At 35.4% G+C, this 23730-nt stretch overlaps 1 protein-coding gene across 1 annotated transcript in view; it reads left to right on the plus strand.

Moving 5' to 3' along the window:
• CEP112 (centrosomal protein 112) overlaps positions 1-23730 on the plus strand; it is a 346080-nt gene that overhangs the window by 62105 nt on the left and 260245 nt on the right. Inside the window, exons 13-18 of the mRNA XM_074319364.1 lie at positions 2595-2713; positions 8364-8507; positions 17983-18137; positions 18457-18586; positions 19402-19494; positions 20683-20742. Coding sequence (XP_074175465.1) covers positions 2595-2713; positions 8364-8507; positions 17983-18137; positions 18457-18586; positions 19402-19494; positions 20683-20742 — 701 coding nt within the window. The remainder of the gene's footprint in view (positions 1-2594; positions 2714-8363; positions 8508-17982; positions 18138-18456; positions 18587-19401; positions 19495-20682; positions 20743-23730) is intronic.

The following is a 23730-nucleotide window of genomic DNA, read 5'->3' on the forward strand; positions in this document are numbered from 1 at the left end:
CTTAACTCCGCCTCCTTATTGGGCTGCCATGGGTCAGTCATAGAGTTAGAATTTACTGGCTTTCACAAAGAAGTCTAGGGAAATTACTTCTTGTGATCTAATAAAATTCATTATATTATCTACTTTATGCCGGATAGTATATGCTAGTATTGTGGTTGACAGAAATACAGTGTATTTAAATGTACTTTTTAAATACATTTAAAAAGTATTCCCCACTTACACTTTTATTAAAAAGGAAAAGAAAACATATGATCAAGTGTTAAATTGACTATGATTGTAGGCCAAAATATCTAAATGCAACAGGCAGCCATTAGAGGGTATTGAAAATGTTTTTGGAGAAAAGAACTTTTAAAAGTTTTTAGATACTACAATAGGAATACTCGTATTGGTAAGTTTGGGGAAGGATGCTGCAAAACCATTTAGCTAGAGTAGATATCCTTTACATTAAAAGATATTAAAAAAGATAAGTGACTGAGTATGACTTAAGCATGACTGTGAAATTCAGATTTAGATGTTTCAAGTTTATCCCGTAGATGCTGGAAAGTCAGATTTTTGAGAGGTGAGTTTTAGGGCCTCAAGTTTCAAGAGTAGCCTTGTAACTAATGGTGGGTGTGCCATCATGGTGAGGCCAATTCCCGGTCTGTTGTAACAGTCAGAGGTAGAATAGCGTGGGAGAGAACATCCCCCTCACTAGGAAACACAGGCTCAAATCCCAGCCCTGCTAGTCAGTGTCTGCCATATGATGTCAGGAAGTCTCTGTGCCTTGGGTTACTCATGATAAAATGGTGAGGATGGAATAAATAATACATAAAGTCCCTTCCAACTCAAAGAGTTCATGTTTCCATGCTTCTGTAATTTTACATGTAAGATGATAAGGACCCAGGATATCTGAATGATGGCAGTGGGAGTGGTGAGAATGGAACTGAAGAAGACATTTTGAAGGATTTGGTGAATGATAAGATCTCGGCGACGAGTGAGAGGAAAGGGGAGAGAAGGTTTTCATTTAGGGGTTTCCCCATAGACCTTACAGGCTCGCTCACAAGTCACCCGGCCTTGGTGTATCTGAGGAAATGGTAATGCTCTTGAAACTCAGGATGCCAGTTACATATATAAATTAACTAATGAAATCGCTATTTTTAGGTTTATTTCCAGTCTTAAATGTTGGTTAGAAATTTGATCCGATTCTTTCTCCAAATATCAGTGGCTACAAAAATATTTTAAATTTATTTCTAGGTTTTTGTTTCTTATCCTGATTTAAGCCAGGCAATTTAAATATGCTAAAGGTTTTAAAATAGTATTTCTTAAGGTTTTTTGAGTTGCAAACAGATCTTAGTTTAATTTTGGAATTGTTGAAGTAAAATGTTACAAAGACTCATATTAGGTTAACTTGGATTCTTCTCCTTTTCCCCTCTTTTGTTTCATAGTTGAGATATAAGAGTGAAAGAAATGTCTATGTAAATGTTTATGAAAAATATGCTATCTTTTTTGAGGTATAATTGACAGCCATGTTAGTTTCGGATGTACAACACAGTGATTCAATACTTGTATATATTGTGAAATGATCACCACAATAAGGCCAGTTAACATCTATCACCATACATAGCTATAGAATTAAATTTTGCTACCTTGTAGTAAGTGAATAAGAACATATTCAGTAAGCTAAAAAAATTATTACATTCGAGCAAACATACAACTAGATTTATTTTACCATCTGGATGACATGAATATATTAAACAAATTTTCACTTAAATCAGTGACAGTTTAAGCATTTAAAAAAAGGTGGAAATGTAAAAAAGTGATTTATGAGGGAAATATTTCATATAATTTAAAGCATGTTTTGTTTTAGTAACATAAACCTTGGCAATGATTTTAAAGTACGTAGGATCAATGATATGTTGAAATGATAGGTTCCTTTATCTATTTGTTCAGTATATATCTTTTTGAGCACTTTCCTGTGTGGCACTGTTATGCTCTGTAGATACAAAGTTGAAATATCTTTCTCCTCAGGAAATAGGCAAGTAAGCCATTATAACACATAACGTAATAAGTGCCTTAATGGAGAAATATATGAGGATCCTTAGGAATACAGAAGAGTTTCTTTCTGCCCCTATAAGAGGAGGAATCTGATTGGTGAATGGCTCATAAAGCAGGTGACACTTGAATTGAGACTAAGAATGAGTAGGGATTTTCAACAGGGGAGGGAAGGGCACTCAGGTAGATTAATGATCATATGTATGCTGTAACATAAGAAAGAATACGGCCTCAGGAATCTGCAGGTAGGTTGGTGTGCTTACAAGTTACAAATATGACACTGGCAAAGATAAGGCCAGAAAGCAGCTGGATCACGAGGATCTATTTTCTATGTTAGAAGTTTTAAAATTGTCTAGGGCGTGAGTAATGGTGGATTCAACCACGGCTGTGGTGGTAGAAATGGAGAAAAAGAGGAAAGAATAAGGTATTTTAGAAGAGAGAATTGAGAAGACTTGGTGAAGAATGGAATGATCTCCTCACTGGTACTCTATGTATTTTTTATCTTCAGACTCTTATGTGGTAGCTAGAATTGGTTTAACTGTGTTTTTCATAATTTTTGACAGTTCAGACCCTTATACGTGACTGTCAAGTTATCAGAGAGACTAAAGAAAACCAGATTGCAGAGCTGAAAAAGATATGCGAACAAAGTGCAGAATCTCTGAATAATGATTGGGAAAAAAAGGTAGGCTACATAAAATAAAACAGTAATAAAAAATATAAAGGTTTATGCTTCTAAGTAACATGGTAATTATAAAAATAATGAATGTTTACAGAATATACAGAAAAGTATGAACAAAGAAAATAAAGTAACTTGTAATTCCAGACCAACTACCTAGAAATAGCTATTATTCATGTTTTGGTATATTTTCTTCTATAAGCATAATTTAGGTTTATAAAATAGCTTGCATTTAGGAAATTTACTTTTGACTAATATTTAAATTCAATTAGTGTTCTGAATTTTTTTTTTTTTTGTCACAGCCAATAGATTTTTTTTTTTTCACATACAAGTCCTAAGCCAATAGATTTTTAAGCAAAGTATGTGGGGAAATAACAGTAGGATAATTTTTAGAAATTGAACTTTTAAAATTTTGGAGTTAGGCCATTAGATCATTTCTTTCCTGAAATTTCAGAAAATACAGTATTTATAGTATAACCTTGTTTTTGACATAAACAAAATAAGTAGTGGATGGGTTATCCTTGGAGGAGCATTTAATTTAATTAAGAAAGATATTTTCTTATAATTTAATAGCGCCAAGAGTCATGTAATAAAAATACTCATTACGCAGGAGTCTCACATAGTCACATAGTACTTTCACTTAGGAGCCCTTAGCCATTAGTTCAAATTACAATATGTATTTCAAAGAAATATGTTATTTCTTTTGAAGTAATGTATCATAAAGATCTTCACTTAACTCATACTGATATTCTTTCAATTAGTCTGGGTTTGAAATATTTTACTGAAAGTTACAAATGCCTTCCCAAGCAGACACTGTTGGTCCGAAATGTGTTGGTGATGACAGCTTCAGGACCAGTCTGGGAAGGTCCCTGCAGACATATTAAGATGGGTAAAGTTAGCTCTTTTCTAGTTTTATTTTGTTATTTGATGTGGTTTTTCTCTTTCTCACATTTGATTTTATATTTTCTAGAAATTTGGCTGTTTTGGGTGCTTGCTGCAGGTATATTGTGTACACAGCAGGCCCCCTTCCTGTCTTTGAATTCCCTAGTTCTTCATTTCCCAGTTTAAGTTGTCAAGTATCTGAAGAGAAAGGTCTTCTGCCTTCTGCCATGTACAGGGGTACATTTTATTCTTTTAGCTGCACTAGTAAATCTTTCTTAGAGTTTTCTTACAGTTACACAATAATTAGTGGGTGTGAAAACACTGCAAGCATGATTGAAGTTCGTTTTTGTGAAATACAATTGCATGGAAATTTTGGCAGAAATGTAAACCAGGTGTAAATAGGATAGGTATCAAAAATTAATAAGCAGATGATAGATTTACTTCGTGATGTATGCAGTCATTCCTTCAAAAATTATTAGATATGTATACGGACAGTTTGACATGGTGTGGTGTGTGTGTGTGTGTGTGTGTGTGTGTGTGTGTGTGTGTGTGTACTCCCTAGTAGAAATTTCCATCCTACATAGCTCACTTTAAGTCCCAGTTATTCAACTACCTATTTAAGATCTCTCCTTGATCTAAATTTCATCATTCTTCCTAAACTCCATCTTTTCTCTTTGTTGCTGAAACAGTCACGTCCTAAGGTTATTCCCTTTTTCCTGTCTTCCCTGTGGTATTGCCATCTACCCAGCTGCTCACTCTTCTCTTGTGCTCACATCCTACATTTAATCACTTGCCAAGTTCTGTTTGTTCTATTTGTCTTTAATTCATTTGAATTTCCAGAGACTCTCGCCTCTTGCCTAGTTGTGCTGGATCTGGACTCTGCCCCTCTTGGGTCCATGCCCCACACTGACGATCTGTCCAAAGCACACATCTGGTTTACCTCACCACTGTGTTTAAATCGCCGCAGTGGTTCCCGATTGCCCTGAGGGTTTACAAGCCTCCTCATGATTAAGACTGGTAATCTTGCAAGCCTCACCTTTTGTCCCAATGCTACTCCCTTTCTTAATACTTTTGTACTAGCTGTCCAAAACTTTTCCCAGCTATCTGATGACTATACCATGCTGTTGCTAATCTGAGGGAGTTTTTAAAAAATTAAGTTATGATTCATACACCATAAAATCCACCCTCTTAAAGTGTACGATTCAGTGGTTTTCAGTATATCCGCAAAGTTGTAGAGCCATCACCACTATATAATTTCTGGGACATTTCTGTCACCCCAGAAAGAAACCTTGTATCCATTAGCAATCACTTAGCATTTCCCCTTCCTCCAGCCTCTTGTAACCGCTGATCCACTTTCTGTCTCTCTAGTTTTGCCTATAGAATCATGCAGTATATGGCATTTTGTGACTGACTTCTTTCACTAACTATGAAGTTGTTAAGTTTCATCCGTGTTTTAGCCTGAATCAGTAGTTCAATCAGTATTATGGCCGAATGATATTTCATTGTATGAATACATTTTGTTTATCCATTCCTCAGTTGATGGACATTTGAGTTGATTCCACTTTTTGGATATCATGAATAATGTAGTGATGAAAATTTCTGTACAAGGCTTTGTGTGGACATATTTTTTTATTTCTCTAGGCTATTTTATAGGAGAAAACACTGTGTGTTTTCCTTTACTCACACACTCATTAGTATTTCTGACATCAGATGTGTGGGTTTTGCACACATCAAGCAATTCTCTTTGACACAAGCTGGATGTCCTATAATTCAATTAAATTTTAACATTATGTATTTACCTAGACTTAGTGTCAGATCCCACAGATTAAGGGCTCCATCTCATGAGACTGCCCCCACATCAGAGGCCAATTGAAAGTCCCTGTACTTCTGTCCAAGTGGCTATAAATAGTAATTCCCATGAACCCCTCCTTGGGTTCTATGGTTTGCTGGAATTGCTCACAGAATTTAGGGCAACACTTACTGATGTTCACCACTTTATTATAAAGGATGTAATAAAAGACACAGATGAAAAGGTACACAGATCAAGCGATGTAGGAAGGGGCACAGAGCTTCCATGCCGTCTCCTGGCACACCACTCTCCCAGCACCTCCATATGTTCACCAGCCCAGAAGCTCTCCAAGCCCCGTATTTTTGTGATTTCAATAAGGTTCCATTACATAGGCATGATCTATCATAAACTTAATCTTCAGCCCCTCACCTCTCCCAGAGAATGAGCGATGGGGCTGAAAGTTTCAAGCTTCTAATCCTGGCTGGTCTTTCTGGCGACCAGCCCTCATCCAGGAACTCACCAACAGTTGCTTCATTAGAACAAAAGACACTCCTGTCACCCAGGAAATTCCAAGGGATTTGGGAGTCCTGTGTCAGAAACCAGGGTCAAAGACCAAATATTAGAACAAAATATGCTCGTAGTGCTCCTATCACCTAGGAAATTATGAGGGTTTTAGTAGCTCTGTGCCAGGAATTGGGCAGAGAACCACACATACATGGTTTATTATTTCACAGGTGTATGCCTAGGAGTGGGGTTTCTGAGTTAAATGGTAATTCTGTGTTTATCATTTCAAGGAACTGCCCAACTGTTTTCCAAAGTGGCTGCACCATTAATTCTTACAATACTTTTATAATAATTTTCCTTCTGTTTGGACCGATTCCTAGTTCCTCTTGGGCTCCTCTGGCATGAGGCAACTACATGGTTCCAAGTCGAAGCTAAAGACCAATATGGAGGATACTGGGAAGGCCTTTTGCATTCCCTGTATCCGTCACCAAACCCTGGCTAAAAAAATCTCTGTGGGACTTTATAGAGCCCCTCATTATCAGGGCCATGATAGCCTTCATATAACTTAATAAACCCTAGCAACATTTGTGCTTTATAGCAATCTTAAGAATATTTGCTGCAAGAACAGTTTATCCCTCTGAAATGCTTGCTCTTTAAAGCCTCCCCAGACCGAGACCATTAATGTCTACCATGCACCTGGGACATGCTAGGTATTAATACAATTTGTTGGATGAATATATAAATATTGTCATCTCCAGTCAGATTATTAGACTAGACACACCTGTATAATCCTCAAATGAATCAGCCAAGTTATAGTATACTTGGTTTGGCCAGTGTCACTTTTACCCTTGTAGTCTCAACTGTAAATTCCCAGGATGAGTTTTAAATGACTCAGACTTCCTTAGAGACACCCCTCCAACATCAGCAGTCACTTTATAAAGCAATTGTGGGGTACACCTGAGAAACCACTAAGTATTCATGGACTACTAAATACAGTAGGTCTTTGCCATTCAGTAGGCATAGGTCAAAGGACCTTTGGGAGAACACAAACATGAAGAAACCACTGCAATACAAATATAACCACAAAATTCTACCTGACATATTTAGATCCCTTTAGCAGAGTTACTATGCATGTCGGTTGACAGCTATGAAGCAGCACTGAAAAGTAGGTGCTCTGGGCTTGGCTACATTTATGTACCAGCTAAGTGACTGACTTTTGAATACTAGACATAACACTGGTTTACAATGTGTACTTTGGCAAAAATACAAACACAACATAGCAGGGATTTGGGGGGGACCACATACAAGTACTCAAAACCGCATATGTTACATTTGTGAAACCCAAGGGTCTTCTGTGTAGCTATTACTGAGCCATCCTCACTCTTCCTGTTCTGCTCCACACTAGACGAAAAGTTCTTAGGCCGCTTACAATAATTAGCATAACGATTGCCTGCATTCTGCCTCTAGTTTCCACCACCTCTCAGGGTTTTTCCCTGCACCTTCAGTACCTTCCTAGTCAAATAAGAGTCTATGCATGTCATACGCTTGTTCTCTCTCTCCTGTTCATGAGTGGGAAATCAAATACATCTTCTAGACTGTTTTGGACTCCTGTCCTCCCCATCTATCGAGTGAACCTGGGTTGGATGTACAGATAGGATTTAGACTCAGAATCCCACTCCCCGGCAGATAAGGGAAGGCGTGCTCACAAGGTCAGGAGCACAGATTTGCAACTCCCTTTGGAAGCTGTCCATTGAACCTTGTTTTGTTTTTACCTTAGTTACACAGATAGAGCATAATCTTTAAAAAGAAAGACCTGCATATATGAGGACAAATAGTATACAGTTCTTCTTAGAGAATTCTTTCTGTGTTTGATTTATAAATGACATCTTTTTTTTTTATTATTAAATTTATTGGGGTGACAATTGTTAGTAAAATTACATAGATTTCAGGTGTACAATTCTGTAAAATGACATCTTTTATGTCTACTTTTGTGTAGATTATGAGAATGGGTAAAAATACTTGTTGGGGGGTAGGATGAAGGAGAAAGAATTTTTAACATCACTCTTGTTCAAAATTTCATGCAAATAATACGACAATACAGATAGTGAGATAATATTTCTAACCAACAACTATATTATAAAGCTTTTTATTTTCTGATTTCAGGCTAATACTAGTGTTGTTTAGCTGAGACATTGTATTATCTGTCTGATTTATTTACTATTTCTACCCGAGGTGGATAATTTCCTTTAATATTTGTTTACCCATTAACAGTTTTCAATACAGGAAAGTAAAGAAAAAAAATAGTTTCTTAATCATGTTCTTTATACGATATCTTTACTTTGAATGTTTATTTATGAATTTTATATCTTTTATTGTTCAAGTCAGCGTCTAAATAAATATAGGAAAACACTTTTTCTGAATTGCAAAATAGCCTATTTTATAATAGTAATGAAAGAATCAATTCTTGATTTCATTGTGTAGCTCCACAATGCTGTAGCAGAAATGGAAAAGGAAAAGTTTGATCTTCAAAAGCGGCACACTGAAAATATTCAGGAATTGCTGGAGGATACAAATGTACGTCTGAATAAAATGGAAGGTGAATACATGGCACAGACACAGTCCACAGTAAGTCTTTTTCTTTCTTTTCTTGCCATTTTTAGAAGCTACCCTCTCAATCTCCATGTCCCCGTGCTTCTCTGATGTGTGCAGTGCATAAATGTGATGTAGAATTGAAAGAAATCGCTTTACTTCCCACCTGATACAGATTTATATGTGACAATGGACAGTCTCTTGAAGTAGCTGTGGGATTTCACTCTGGACTGTTTGATGCCAATTTTTTTTTTTAACTCCCAGAAGCCTTTACAAATCTTTCTTCTTGTTTTTTCACTGACTTTCAGTCTAGAGATAATTTATTTTCTTTCTTCCTGTTTGTTTGTTTCATTCTTTTTAATTGAAGACTTGATTGTTTTTCTGAAAATATTTAACACTAGCATGAAGGAAATCAAATGGGAGAAAGGAGTAGTGTGACCACCCTAACTCACGTGTTCTTAGTAGATTCATGTTGACTGAAGGACCAGACACAGGTATCACAGGGGTAAACCCTGGAAGTTCCCTTCCTGTGAGGACACAGGAGGAGACAGCACAGCACACTGCGGAGAGACCAGGAACTTGCCCGAAGATGGAGGATCCCCTAAGGCACCTCCTCAGAGAGCTCCTAGTTGCAGAGGACAGGCCTGAGGGAGTGAATGTCTTCAGCTTTTTAGAAGCTCAGCTGACTTCTGAAAATACATAAGCCTGGAACCAGGAGGCAGTGGGCCTGTGGACCAGCGCTGTTCACATCTGAAGCAGGCGCAGCTCGTCAGACACGATGACCTCATAGAATGGTAGGGCCTTGCATCCGAGGCATGGAGTCAGTCGTCATTTACCACTCAGCCCACCCAGCCCAGTCTGGCCTGGTCCAAGAACCTCCTTGAATTTAAAGCTGTGGAATTTGAACAAGAATCATCCATCCAGGCATATCTGAGAGACACCTAGATCAGTGTCATGCAGGGTGTCATGCGCGGTCTCTGGTCCCGCTCCCCGCAAAAGAACACAGGATATGGTGAGGCCAAAAAGGAACACCCACGGAGCCATAGATAGAGCAGTCATACCACTGTATTCTCGCTGGTGGCATCCGCCTCTCTGCAATCCGCAACCCAAATCCGCCCTTGCTAGCCCCCATTTTCTGCTAGTGTAGCCACAGCAGTTATATTAGTGGCCAATGGCTCACTGGTTACAGCTGACGGCCAACTAGCCACAGCTGATGGCCATCCAATCACAGTTGATGGCCATTTACTACCTGAGTGAGCACCTTTCCACGTGAGGCCGAGAGCCTGGAAACTGCACTCCTGGCTCTGTCCCCACAACCAGATTTCTGGTCTATCTCACAGGGTTAAAAAAAATGGGAAGCAAGATCCACAGTGATTTGTATCTGTTTGGTTCTATGTGGAGGACAAACTGTAGGGGGGAGGAGTGGGAGCAGGGAGACCAATCAGAAGGCTGCTGTAGTAGGTCAGGCAGGAGAGCTGGGCGGCCTGGATGTGGGTATCAGTCCAGAGGTGAGAACTGGCAATTCAGTGAGACAGAGAAGGCTGAAGGTAGTATCAGGTTTACAGGGGAAATATATCAATAATTTATTTTCTAGATAATAGCATAATGATACTCAAAGTCATGAACAAAACCGAAATTTATATGGGAAATAATTTTTTGTCATCTCAACATCTGATATTTTCGCAAATGTGAATTGAATATATTAAGTAATTTTAAAGTTGAAATTTGTGAAACATTGATTGCCTAAAATGTTTAATGCATTGTTATGTATTATTAATTAAATGTTATGAAGAGAGCAATGTCTTTCACAGTGGAATCTTTAATTTTTATAAATTTGGGATGTAAAGAAAAGTGATACTTTGGAGCCAAGAGGTCACTGTCAGAAAAACTTCATTCTATTTTTAATGAAAGTTGAATTTCAAAATTAGCATTCAGACCTTGTCATTAGATAACAGTAAATATAAAGAAAAATGGACAGAGTCTGTCACCAAGATTGAATTTAAGAATCATCAAAACTAGACAGATCTTGCTGAGCAGCTCCTGACTTAATAATTAAACAAGGTAGAGTTCAAGGCAAGGCTTAAGATGAAAGACGAGACTGTCACTGAGAATTACTTTGCCTGTTGTGTTGTTCTTTCAGGCTTTTCCCTTCTTTTGTTGAATCTTGTTTCAGTGCCATTTGTTGTAAGCAGATACTGGTACAGATGATTAGATTGGTATCTTTTGGTAATGGCAGGGATTTTCTTGTGTGAAACTCATAGTTAAAACATGTAAACACTGGATTTTAAAAACAATGTTAGAACTTATAAATATGAAAATTATAGAAAATTATTAGATGCTTGGGGGAAGTAAAGGCTGTAAAATATAGGGCTCTATCCATATCAGGGTCTAGATACACTAAAGTCTGTGGATGGCTTTATTGAAATTTTAGGCTTTATTAGTGGGGTTCTTTGTGGTTTTCTGTACCATGGATCCTGCTGGCAATTTTGTGAAGTCTATGCAGTCCTCAGATAATGTTTTTAAATTTAATATAATATCTAAAATTACAAAGAAAAGAAATTTTATTGGTTAAACTTGTCAAAACATTAATAAATCAAAGTCCTGATAAAGGAATATATATGTTTCTAAATGAATGCAATAAATATCAAAATTTAGCAGTGGGCCTAATAACTAATGTAATTTATGAATAATGATGAGAGTAAACAATATTTAGTGATTATGGAACACCATAAATGGGCTATAAAAATAGCTGTGATTTCTGTTAGTCATGGTTTTTGCTAATCCTACCTTGGTTTGTTGTTCATAATTGAAAGGAAATGCTGGAAGTCAGGGGAGTAAAAATAAAGAGAGCTCTTGTTTTCCATTCAAACTCCCTGACACTCTGAATTCTATTCATGGACCTGTATTGAGGTGAAGAGCCCCAATTTTAATGAGTATCGAAAAGCCTTAGGTGCCTGAAATACTTTGTTAGCTGTTATTAACTATAACTGTAAGTAGTGGCGTGCAATAATCCATAAAGCAGCTTAGTTACTCGCTGAGATAGCTAGGATTTGTCATGTTATAGTTGCCACTAGCGTTTCTTCTGCCAAACTCACGATTATAAAGAAGCAACTCCCAAATAGCACCAGTTCATCATTTTGAATGAGATGACCATTTGAAAAAAGAGACTTTATTCTTTAAAATAGTTTTAGATTTGCAGAAAGTTTGAAAAGATAGTACAGAGAATTCCCATATACTTCACACCCAATTTCCCCTCTCAGAAACGTCTTGCATTATTTCTGTATACTTGTTACAATAGATGCATGAAGATTGAGACATGATTATTAATTGAAGTCCATAGTTTATTCAGCTTCCTTTAGTTTTTACCGAGTGTCTTTTCTCCTTTTTTCTCCAGGATCTCGTCCGGGATACAACATTACATTTAGTTGTCGTGTGTCCTTAGGCTCGTCTTGGATGTCACAGTTTCTCAGATTTCCCTTGTTTTTCATGACCTTGACAGTTTTGAAGGATTCTGGCCAGGCCTGTTGTAGAAGTCTCCTCTATTAGATTTTGTCTCATGTTTTTCTCACGATTAGACTGGGGTTAAGGCAGTCAGATCACAAAAGGAAAGTGCTATTCTCATCACATCACATCAACAGTACAAACTACTAATGACTCAACACTGTTGATATTAACCTTGATCACCTGACTGAAGTAGTATGTGTGTTAGCTTTTCCACAGTAAAGTTACTCCCCACTTTCCCCTGTCCCCTCTGGAAGAAAGTTACAGCTCATGCTTAAGAAGTGGGGAGTTACACTTTCCATGAGTGAGGGTGGAGTTCCTACTTATATTGTTTGGAGGTTTTCTACATGGGAGATTTGCCTCTTCTCCCTCGTTTAGTAATTTATTCAATCATTTATTTATATCAGTATGGACACATGGATATTTTTTATTTTATACTCTGGGTTATAATCCAATACTACTTTATTTTGCTGCTCAGATTGTTTTCGCTTTGGCTATTGGGAGCTTTTTCAGTGGGCTCCTGTACGCCTTTGACATACCCCCCCAGCAATGTGGATTATATGGAGAACGATATTAGAAACCAAGGTCTGTGTGCTAGGTGTGTATGCTCATTACTGCTGGTGTGTCACTTCTTTTATGCCTTCTCACCTGACAAAGCAGGGGCGTACATTTGTATTATAACGTGTGTATATATGCATAGCTATAAACATTTCTATATGTAACCATCTGTGTCTATATTAAGCTAAACATAATTTCTTACTGAACTCTAATCCATTGCTGCATGGATTATTCTAGCCGCTTTCCCTTGCGTATCTGTAAATTCTCAATCCAACAGTGGAAACTTGGCTTCCATCATCTTCCATCCACTTACTTAATTGTTCAATACCAGTATCCATGTATACCTGTATCGTAGTTGTTAACGCACACCTCCATGGGAACCAACTTTGTCAACTAGAGGACAGTGTTTAGGTGCAGTTCCTTTTGCCTTTCGTCTTAGAGATTCCACTCATTTCAAAATTGCATAGGTCATCACATTCCTCCCCACCCCCACTCCACCACCCCATCCCCTCAATAAGATTTTATCATGTATTTGTAATATAAATAGATTTTCTTGTCACAGTCTGCATTTCTTGCTGGGATTCCCCCCAACTTCTAAATGATTTTTTTTAATTTGCATAAAATTAGGTTCATTCTTCGTGTTTTAAAATTCCATGGGTTTTGACAAATGCATCTTGTCCTGTAATCCATCCTTATAGTATCACACCTAGTGTTTTCAATGTCCTAAAAATCACCCGAGTTTCACCCTGTTTATCCCCTGCCCCTCTCCCTAAAATTCCTGGCGACCACTGATCTTTTGTACTAACTGTACAGTTTTAGCTTTTCCAAAATATATATTTGGAATCATACAGTATGTAGCCTTTTCAGACTGGCTTCTTTCATTAAGCAATTATACATTTAAGGTTTCCCCATGTCTCCTGTGGCTTGCTGACTCATTTGTTTTTTATTGCTGAATAATATTCAACTATATAGATGTGCCATAGTTTGTTTATCCATTTACCTTCTGAAGAAGTACGTCTTGATTGTGTCCAGTTTTTGCAGTTATGAATAAAGCTGTTATAAACATTCACTTGTAGGTTTTTGCAGGGACATAGTTTCAAATCAGTTATGATTTAGCAATTTCACTGCAGGAAGTACAACCAAAAGAAATAAGTGCATACATGTACTATAAAACATGTATTAAAATGTTCGTAGCGACATTATTTTTAACATCTAAACATGGAAAACAACCCGTCAGTAAAATGGACAAATTATTTTAGGTATAGTGAATTTCACAGACATATAATATACATGACAAAGCTGGATCCCAAAGAGTAAATCTCTATGATTTCATTTATAGAAATTCAAAGGCAAAGGCAAATTTATAGAAAATTAACAAAAGGCAAAGTTAATTTTTTGTGATAGAAGTGCCAGTAGTGGCTACTTTGTGTAGAGGATGACTTCAGAGGAGCTGGTAATGTTTACAGATTGTAGTGACTTGTGGGTGTTTTCAATTTGTAAAAAATTATCAGAATATATACTCTGTTTCCCCAAAAATAAGACCTAGCTGGACAATCCACTCTAATGTATCTTTTCAAGCAAAAATTGATACAAGACCCAGTATTATATTATACTATATTGTATTATATGATTATATAAGACCGGGTCTTATATGATAGTAAAATAAGACTGGGTCTTATATTTTGCTCCAAAAGGTGCATTAGAGCTTATGGTCCGGCTAGGTCTTAGTTTTGGGGAAACACGGTACCTAAGATTTGTGCATCTTTTTGTATATATATTTCAAAAAGTTTATGAAATAAAATATATTGTTCCTTTTGCCATAGGGGTTAAACTTTGGATTCCAAATTGTTGCCGAATACTCACTCTTCCTAATTTTTGACTCCTAGAGAATTTCAAACAAAGTTTGTATGTAAAACTCCTACATTTCTCATTCGGTGTGTTGGTTGTATAATTGAAGGCCCATTGCATAGTTTACAGTTTCCCAATACTTTGCTTGTTGAAAAGCAGGTCTATATTTCCTACCAAAATAAAATCCTTTACTAAACTTTCTCTTAATTCCCAGTGTGCCAGTTCTCTTGGCATATTAGATTTAGCACCTGGAAGATTTATGACTTTTGCTCCTTCTCATCTCCTTCATTTAGTATTTTCCTTAATCATACACTTCTCTGAAAATTTTCTTGGACCTACTCTCTTCCCTTCTGTTTCCACAGCTACCACTTGAGTTCAGGCCATTGTTGCCTCATTCTGGGCTCTTCCAGTAACCTGCCAGTTGCTCTCTCTGTCTCCTCTTGTTCCGTATCTCACAAATATAATTGGTCCCATTTTCCCCTGATCAAAACTTGAATTATTAATCCAATGCCTATTATAACTACTGCTTACACCCCATGTCCCCTCAAGAACTCCGGTCTCGTCTTCCGAGCGCTGCCTCTAAGTTCCCGATGTGGGAAGACAGTGTGTGCCCCCGAGGTAATCTGTTTGTGATAAACTGTACAGTTACTTGTTCCTTCCTTGGTGCTGTTGCTACATACCCCTGAACTCCCTCCCCTTCTACACTGTCTGTTACAGCCTGAAAATGTGATTCTCTATCTTTTTTTCCTGAAAAACTTTTTACCTCATTTTGAGACCTCCACTATTTTGTTTCCCCTCAGTTCTTTGTATTCCATTAAAAAAATATTATTCTGGCCAAATATTGTTGTTGTCCTTTAGGTATTTTGTGTACGCCTATGTCTTTAGGTTTTCCTTTGATGTTAGAAATTTTAAATTTCTTTTTTTTTTTTTTTGGCGTTTTTTAAATTAAAGTTTATTGGGGTGACAATTGTTAGTGAAGTTACATAAGTTTCAGGTGTACAATTCTGTATTACATCATCTATATATCACACTGTGTGTTTACCACCCAGAGTCAGTTCTCCTTCCATCACCATGTTTGATCCCTTTTACCCTCATCTACCCCTCCCCTCCCCCCTTACCCTCTGGCAACCACTAAACTATTGTCCATGAGTTTTTGTTTCTTCATTTGTTTGTCTTGTTCCTTTGTTGTTTTCAGTTTTATGCACTTCTTTTGTACACCTTATGCCTACTTTATTTTGTGTAAGACACAATGAGGATTAAGAAAATACTTTAAAAATGAATAATAAAAATAAAATAATAATAAGATAAGTAAATAATAAAATGAATAATGTCATCATATTTGCTTCTTGAATCAGAAAGTTGTATCAGATATATAAAAGTGTCCGTTTGATAAATATAGATCTTAATGCAGAGGCCCGTTGATGTGATGATATACATTAATCGATTTTCAAATGTTGAACCAGCTTTGTATACTGGGGGAGTGGGGCTGTTCTTTTTATTTCTGTTATTGATGAAGTAATTGGGAGTCTACTCTTCATACTTGTATGATACTAGAGTAAGAATTGTTATTAAAAGGTGAAATAATCTTGTTGAATTAGAAAAATCATCCCCTGATAACATTCAGGATGGACAGTTTAATTTGTTTAAATGAGAGAAAGACTATGTATTAATATTGTTGCATGAGATGATTTAATCGTTAGTCACCATCATAGTGCTGATTTTATAAAAAAACAAAACAAGGAAAAGATTAAAGTTATTCAATGCAGTTTGAAATGCAAGAGCTAGAAGGTAATCATATACTATCCCAGTCACATTGCTACTACCTATTAGAGAGAGAGAGAGAGAGAGAGAGAGAGAGAGAGAGAGAGAGAGAGAGATTTTGAGATTTTGTTTTTAGAGCATTCAAGTTTTACATTTTAAAACTGATGTCTTAAGTTTGTCATATTTTAAAATGATAACTTTTGATTTAATTTAAGCTAATTATGGTATATATTTAAGAAATAATTGGGTAATGAGCCGTCTTTATTTTAATAGGATATTTAGGAGACATTTTGTGGTAATAGGTTATTTCTACAGCTCTGTTTCCCTAGCAGATTATATATTATGTTCACAAGTCTCATTTCTCTTGTAATGAATGTTCTTAGTAAAGGGCCTGAGAAATGAATAGACTTTCAATATCCTGCCCTTTATTATCATAAATTATCCTAGCAAAACATTACAACCTGACAATTACAGAATTTAAAAAAAATCTTACTTTGGGTAGAGTTACCAACAACAATAATAATTTGGGAGGCAAAGAAAGAGACCTCAAGTATTCCAGTGTTACATTTTAGCTTTCTTATATAAACCTTGTTTCAAAATGATATGTCTGCCTGAGGTATTTGAGCAGATTCATTCTATGTTAATCCCATGAGCAGAAGATCATAGCCTTGGAGGCAATATAATGAAGTGGAGCAGGCTTGGGGTCAGTGACATCTTAGATCGAATTCTGTGGTGGCTGTTATCTTCTTCATTGAAAAATGTTGGTTGTCCATGAAGTTTTGGGTGTTTAAGTACAGAAGAATTTTACATATGTTCTCATTTAATTTGGTAAATTATTATAGCCATTGTTTTTGACATTCAAGATATTTTCTGTTATAGATTCTTTTGTGGTTTTGATTTATTGAATCTCTTAAAATTTTGATGTTTATTCCTTCATTTATATAACTAATAAAAATTTTTAGGGAGTAGGGCTGTCTTAATCTCCATACTGAACCTCTAGCTAGCTCACGCTTGAATTAATACCTGTGTTGTACTTTTGTTGACTTGGTTACTATTTCCCTAATCATAGGATCTTCCAGTTTAGATTTCTCTATCTGGTCCACTGAGGTATCAAGGGAAACTGTATAAAATAAATGCCTTTTACAAATTTTAGAAATTCATATATGTTCATTTTATCCTCTCATCTCCATTACTTACTAATTTATTTACCCTTTCAAAATAAATTGGGTTAATCTGTCAAAACCTTTTGTTAATGATGATTCTAATTGATCATGTTTGCTAATAATCCTTTTAACAATTCATTTGAGAACTATGGTAATTATTATCATCAAACTGGCTAGTCTTTGTCCAGTGAAATCTGCCTTCTTTCTCTTTTTGTAAATTAAAATTTTGTGTATTTTGAGACATTGGAATATTTCCAGTGATCAGTGACTGGTTCCTAAATGACTGGTTCAGTGATTTTATTGGCAAGTATTTTCAGTATAATTTATAGGATAATTGACTTGTGTGTGGTTAGGTATGGTCTTTTCAAATGCCAGGACCTCTCTATTTCTCTGCTTCCATCACCTCACTACAAGATCCTTCTGACTTATAGGCACCGGGTTTTCCTCATCCCCATGTGAATATGATGGTCCTCTTTTACAGTAGAAAGCATTCTTTTTTTTTTTTAAAGGATAATTTAGAGATTGGTTTAATTTTTATTACTATGGTTTATGATGTATTTGTTTTTTATATTCTCATCTCTAATACAGTATATATATATGTATATTTTTCAGGCTACTTAGTGATACTGAGTGTTACAAAGTCAGTCAGAGGCTATTTTAACCATGACCTATTCTTTTAGAACAAGATGGTCAAAGAACTGGAGTCCCGTGTCCAACAGCTGACTGGAGAAGCAGAGAACAGTAATTTACAGAAGCAGAAATTAATGCAAGAAAAATTGGAACTTGAGAGATGTTACCAGATAACGTGTAGTGAATTACAAGAAGTAAAGGCAAGGTATTGTCTGAAGTCAGATATCACTCAGGTGTGGCTATAGAATACTGATATTAACTCTGTAAAATATCTGCCAACATTAATCACACCTTGTGCATTAATTAACCTTGGGAGGCTTCCAACATAAATACTGCCATTTGTTTATTTTTTAAATCCCATTTAAAAGAAGTACAATATTTTTTAAAAAGTTGATAAAAATGTAGATGCTTATTTGATATATTGAAAGATAATGCATTTGGATTTAGTTGACAAAAAAATTCCATTCTAAGGATTGATTCTAAATATACTGGACATATAGTTTATTCTCTTACTATGCTTTTAGGCGCAACACACTACAGAAAGAGAAAGATCGTCTTATAAATGATTATGAGCAAAACATGAAACTGCTACAAACCAAATATGATGCTGATATGAACCTTCTGAAACAGGAACATGCTCTTTCAGCTTCTAAGGTATATGCTGGTAGATATGTCCATACAAAGCAGTTATTTACTTTACTCAGCTTATAGCCATGGAGACCCATGTAGAAGCTATTTAGCATCGGCAATTAGTGTTTCCTTTGCTTTATCCTTCAAATAACTGAAATCATTTTATTGGCATTTAAAATACTTAAAGTGATAAATGTCTAATATAAAGCATAACATAAATATTTAATTAACTGAATTCTGCAATAATAAGTTAACCCTTTTAAGTACCACAGTTTTTAAAGGAGGAAACATAAAAATCTGAAATGTTCACTTGTGTTAATAATACATTTTTAGTGTAACTATACACACTATTATTATTATTATTATTATTTTGAAATCTTGGTTATGTTTTAGTTTTCCTATAGCTGTATACACATATGTGAGCCTGTAGACACTCCACTGGTACCCACACACTTTGTGTCTGAGGATTGACATTTTCTGCAAAGAGAATTCTATAGCTACTATTCTAAGGTGGTCAATTACGTGATATTTCATGAATTAAACATTCCAGTGGATTTGGTTTTAAAATTAAAATTTAAAAATCTTTTTGTAAACTTACTATTTTTACATTAGTATTATATTTACATAACTTTAAATATTGTACAGAATTTCATTTATATTTTTACTTTGAAAGATTGTTTTACTTAAAAAAAATTTTTTTTCCCATTCAGATTACAGATCTTTTTAATTTTGATTGAACCTTAAGGGGGAAAAAAGGTAAACTTATTCAACCAGAAGTTGTAGGATGGTACAAAAATCAATATTCTGTTTTTTTATTATTATTCTTAATATCCTTCTAGGCATCTGGTATGATGAAAGAATTAGAACAGAATATCTCTGAATTAAAACAACAATTACAGGAATCAGAACTGCAAAGAAAGCAACAACTAAATGTGAGTCTTGTATTTTTACACAGAACAATGGCTAAAACTCACCTTTCCTTTTCTTGATTTATATGTACAAATAAGAGTTAAAAAAAACCCTTAGAAATGTAAGTAGCCATTTCTGATTCTTTTATTGCATTGTATCATTTTTCATCATATTTACTTTGCTTCTTTTAATGAAAGTAGATTCTAATGAGATACAGAAAATAAATACTAATTTAAATTTTAATAATTTCTTTTTTGAGATTAATTTTAAAAATAAACCTTATTTAAATATATTATTTTATTTTTAATTAATTTTAGACATATAATTGACATACTATCCTATTCAGATGTACATCATAGTGATTTGATATATATATATACACACACACACACACACACACACACACACACATTAGGAAATGATCCCTACAGTAAGTCTAGTTACCATCTGTTGCCAACCATACAAAGTTATTACAATATTATTGAACATATTCCCTATGCTGTACATTATATCATCCCCATTACTTATTTATTTTATAACTAGAAGTTTGTAGTACCTCCTAATCTCCTTCATCTATTTCACCCACCCTCAACTTCTTCCCCCTCTGGTAACCGCCAATTTATTTTCCGTATCTGAGTCTTTCTGTTTTGTTTTCTTTGTTTATTTGTTTTGTTTTTTAGATTCTGCATATCAGTGAAATCAGATGGTATTTGTCTTTCTCTGACCAACTTCACTTAGCATAGTACCCTGTAGGTGCTAAGAATAATTTCTCCCTTTAAATTATCTGCCAGTCTTCATAATTTCTCTCTCTCTCTCTCTCTCTCTCTCTCTCTCACATCTTTCAGCTCTCTCCTTTTCCCTCATGGTCAAAAAGTACCACAGACGGGTATTTGATACAACTTCAAGTTCATTATTTCCATATTGATTCAGTTGGTCATTTTTAAGTAATCTCCTAATCCTAAGGGTCAGAAAGTTTCTCTTCACTGTAAAGTACCTACTTTTGAGAGTAGTAACATCTTCATATAACTAAGGTTTTATGGCTTCTAAAATAAAGCTAATTATGTTTCTATTTGTAGAGGTTGGGTGCTCTTACTAGTATGCAAAACTTAAAGTTTGTCGTCAAGTAGATTGATTTATTTCATTTGATTACTAATGTATTGACTCTAGTAGCAATTTTACGTGTAACAAAAATAAATATTTATCATTCACAGGATCAAGAAAGTAAGTTTCAAATGGAGAAAAGTCATTTAAAACGCACCTATGAAAAAAAGGTAATATATTTTGTGGGACTCTATAATACATTTTAAATAGCAAATGAGGCAGTTAAGAATGAGTATTGATTCTTATAAAACCATGCATTCTAGCCATTAAAGAATAATTTATTTTTAAGTTTATTTCAGCTAACCACTAATCAAATTTTGCTTTTTTATTTTTATATTTATAAACAGCTTCTTCAGTTCTATTTTTAATTATATCAACATTAAAACACCACTCGTATGTTATGTTTAATGAGCAAAGAGTATATATGTTAACCTCTTATAATAACACTATCAAATTCTTTCTACCAGTTTAAAAACATGATACAATTGATGGAAGTTATTTTGTATTCTGTTGTATCATGTGTGTAATAAGAACTCTAAATATTTAACCAAGAAGATAAAACAATGAAAGAGTTGTCTACTAAAAAATTGATTAATAATTGTTTCTTGTCACTTAGAATAGTGAATATTTCTACTGACATAAGCTGGTATTCCTGTTCTCAGTAATAACTGGGGGTTCATGGACACACTGTTAACACCACCTCCTCTGGCTGTACTTTTTAGATCATTGTTCATTCTTTGGGCAGATATCTGTGATCAAGTGCAGCATTCTATACGTTTGTAACGTGTAAACTTCAGTTTTGAATTTCTTGTTTGCTATATAACATAGAAAGTAAAAGAGTAGTTGAAATAACAGATTTTTGTTGCTTCTTTTGTAATTACTTCCTATTCTAACATTTGCCAAATTAATCCATTTGTAAAATATACACATAACAAAAAATGCAAAAAAGGTTAACACTTCAACTAATTACAAATACATGCAAACTGAAATGAAACAGGTTTTATAGCACAAAATTCTTAAAAAACTATAATCACATCTTATCTATCCATTGAGTCCCTCAGCAGATATTCGTTAAATGCTTTCATGGGGCAAAGTACCATACTAGGTACTGGGATTGGGGAGAGGGGAGAGGATGAATTAGACATGGTAGATTCTGCTCTCCAGGATTTAGTATCTAGGAAGTAGAATGTTTCTGTCATTTGGAAAAGTGAGTATTTCTACTGACATGTGTTGATCTGAATATGTACTCTTTAAAATTACAATAAATTTTCTTGTTGCTAAAGCTTATTTTTTGTTTTTGCTGCAATTTGAATACAGCTCAATGCAAGATTTTAAATATATGTTGTCTACAAAATGATATCTGAACAAGAGAGGGAAATGTTGCTCTTACTAAGCTAAAGAATTTTTCTCAGTTTCTACTGTTGAGCCAAGTAGCTTCATAAATATTTTATTTACCAAAAGAAGACCAGGCATTATGAGAAGCCTCGCTGCCCACCGTATAAGGGAGCCACATCCTCTGGGTGTACTTTTTAGTCCATTGTTCATTCTTTGGGCAGATAGCTGGCTTCCCGTCCATTAAGGAACACCTTCCTGGCCTCCCGCTCCCGGCCTTACGCGCTGAGGTCAGCCGTCTTCCTGAGCGATGATATCTGCGTACCTGTGAGACAGAGAGGGCTGGTAGCAGGGGAAAGGCATGCACTAGCTATTTTCAAAAGAATGTATTCCTAGTCCAAACTTCTTTAAGTCTTGCTGAGGACTGTTAGAGACAGTGATAGAGCTGGAAAGACAGTCTTTCTCCTTTTCTTGTTGTCTGTCTTACTCACTAGGTGAACTAAGGTTTGTGCATCAGCCCTTCTGCCTGAGGACACACACAAGACAAAGTGCTAGAGCTCAGTTCATCCTTATCCAGTAACCTTCCAGCCGTTCCTATTTTGTTTCACTTCAGGGAACTGACCTACCTCCTTTCTGTTAGGCGTCCTGACTACAGCTTTTCCCTTTCCATGAGGTATCAATTGGCCTAGCTTTTAATAATTTAACTAGTTAAAGTGTGTTAATTGTTTTCAGTGTAAATAAGACACGTTTAAAACAATAGCAACCTTTAAAAGAAAAATAAGCATATTTGTTCATATTGCATATGTTCTAGCATTATTTATATTGGAAGAAAGTGTTGCTCAGCATGTCTCTTTTGTTTTACAATTAATTCCATAATCTCCCCCTTTTAAATTGACATCTGTTCTTCTTTCTTTATTAAACCTGCTGTGATCTCAGTCCTTGAAGATTTGATGCCTTGTACCCCCCTCAGGGAATACCCTTTTTGACTGCTCAAAGAGCTGACATAAGTCTTCCATAGCCCTGGACTGTGTAACTGGATAGTGAAATGGGATGTGTAGGGCTTTTGTTTGTCAGGCAGCATTACAGGTGTGCACATTCAATAACTTTGGGTATAAAACTTAGTTCTGAATATCTGTTCAGGAGGAGGAAATACCATCTGAATGACATTATTTCCTCATGCCAATAAGCAAGCAGCATGAGAGAGTCTAACTTGTCTTTGAGGTAAGAGAAACAGCATCAGATGCTGTCCTAATTTAAGCACACACATTATCTAATGGTCTTTATTGATCTCTAGTGGCTATTGCCCGCTCTTAAGATCTTTGAACATCAAACAAATAATAGGTAGTAAAACTAAATGTCATTGTTTGATGAAGTGTCCTAATCTGTTAAATCAGGAAATGGTTAGGCTAAATGATTTTACTAGCAAGGAAACACCTGCCTCCTACAAATATAACCTATTGCTTGTTTTCCAAACAGGCACCAGAGAGTAAAAGATGGAGGTGTTTACCCAAAGAAGTCCATGAGACAGATGTTAAACATGTATATTCAAAGACGTGCTAGAATTGAAATATCTACTTATAATAATTCTCATGTAACTGACAAATGAGATAATAAAGTGTGATGGAGGTCAAAACCACTGAAAATAGTTATTCCAGTGCTTAGCATTCATATATAATTCTTTTAATTAGGTTGACAACAATTGAAAATTTCCACAGCTTATGTATATTGTATTGTGTTTTCCAACTACCACTGGTGTGATTTTCTTTAGGAGGGCACATGCCTTGAGTGAAGTTTTAAAAACTGAATGTGTGCAGTGAAATGATTTG

This window comes from Rhinolophus sinicus, linkage group LG15, assembly GCF_036562045.2.
Source record: "Rhinolophus sinicus isolate RSC01 linkage group LG15, ASM3656204v1, whole genome shotgun sequence".
Classification (NCBI taxonomy): Eukaryota; Metazoa; Chordata; class Mammalia; order Chiroptera; family Rhinolophidae; genus Rhinolophus; species Rhinolophus sinicus.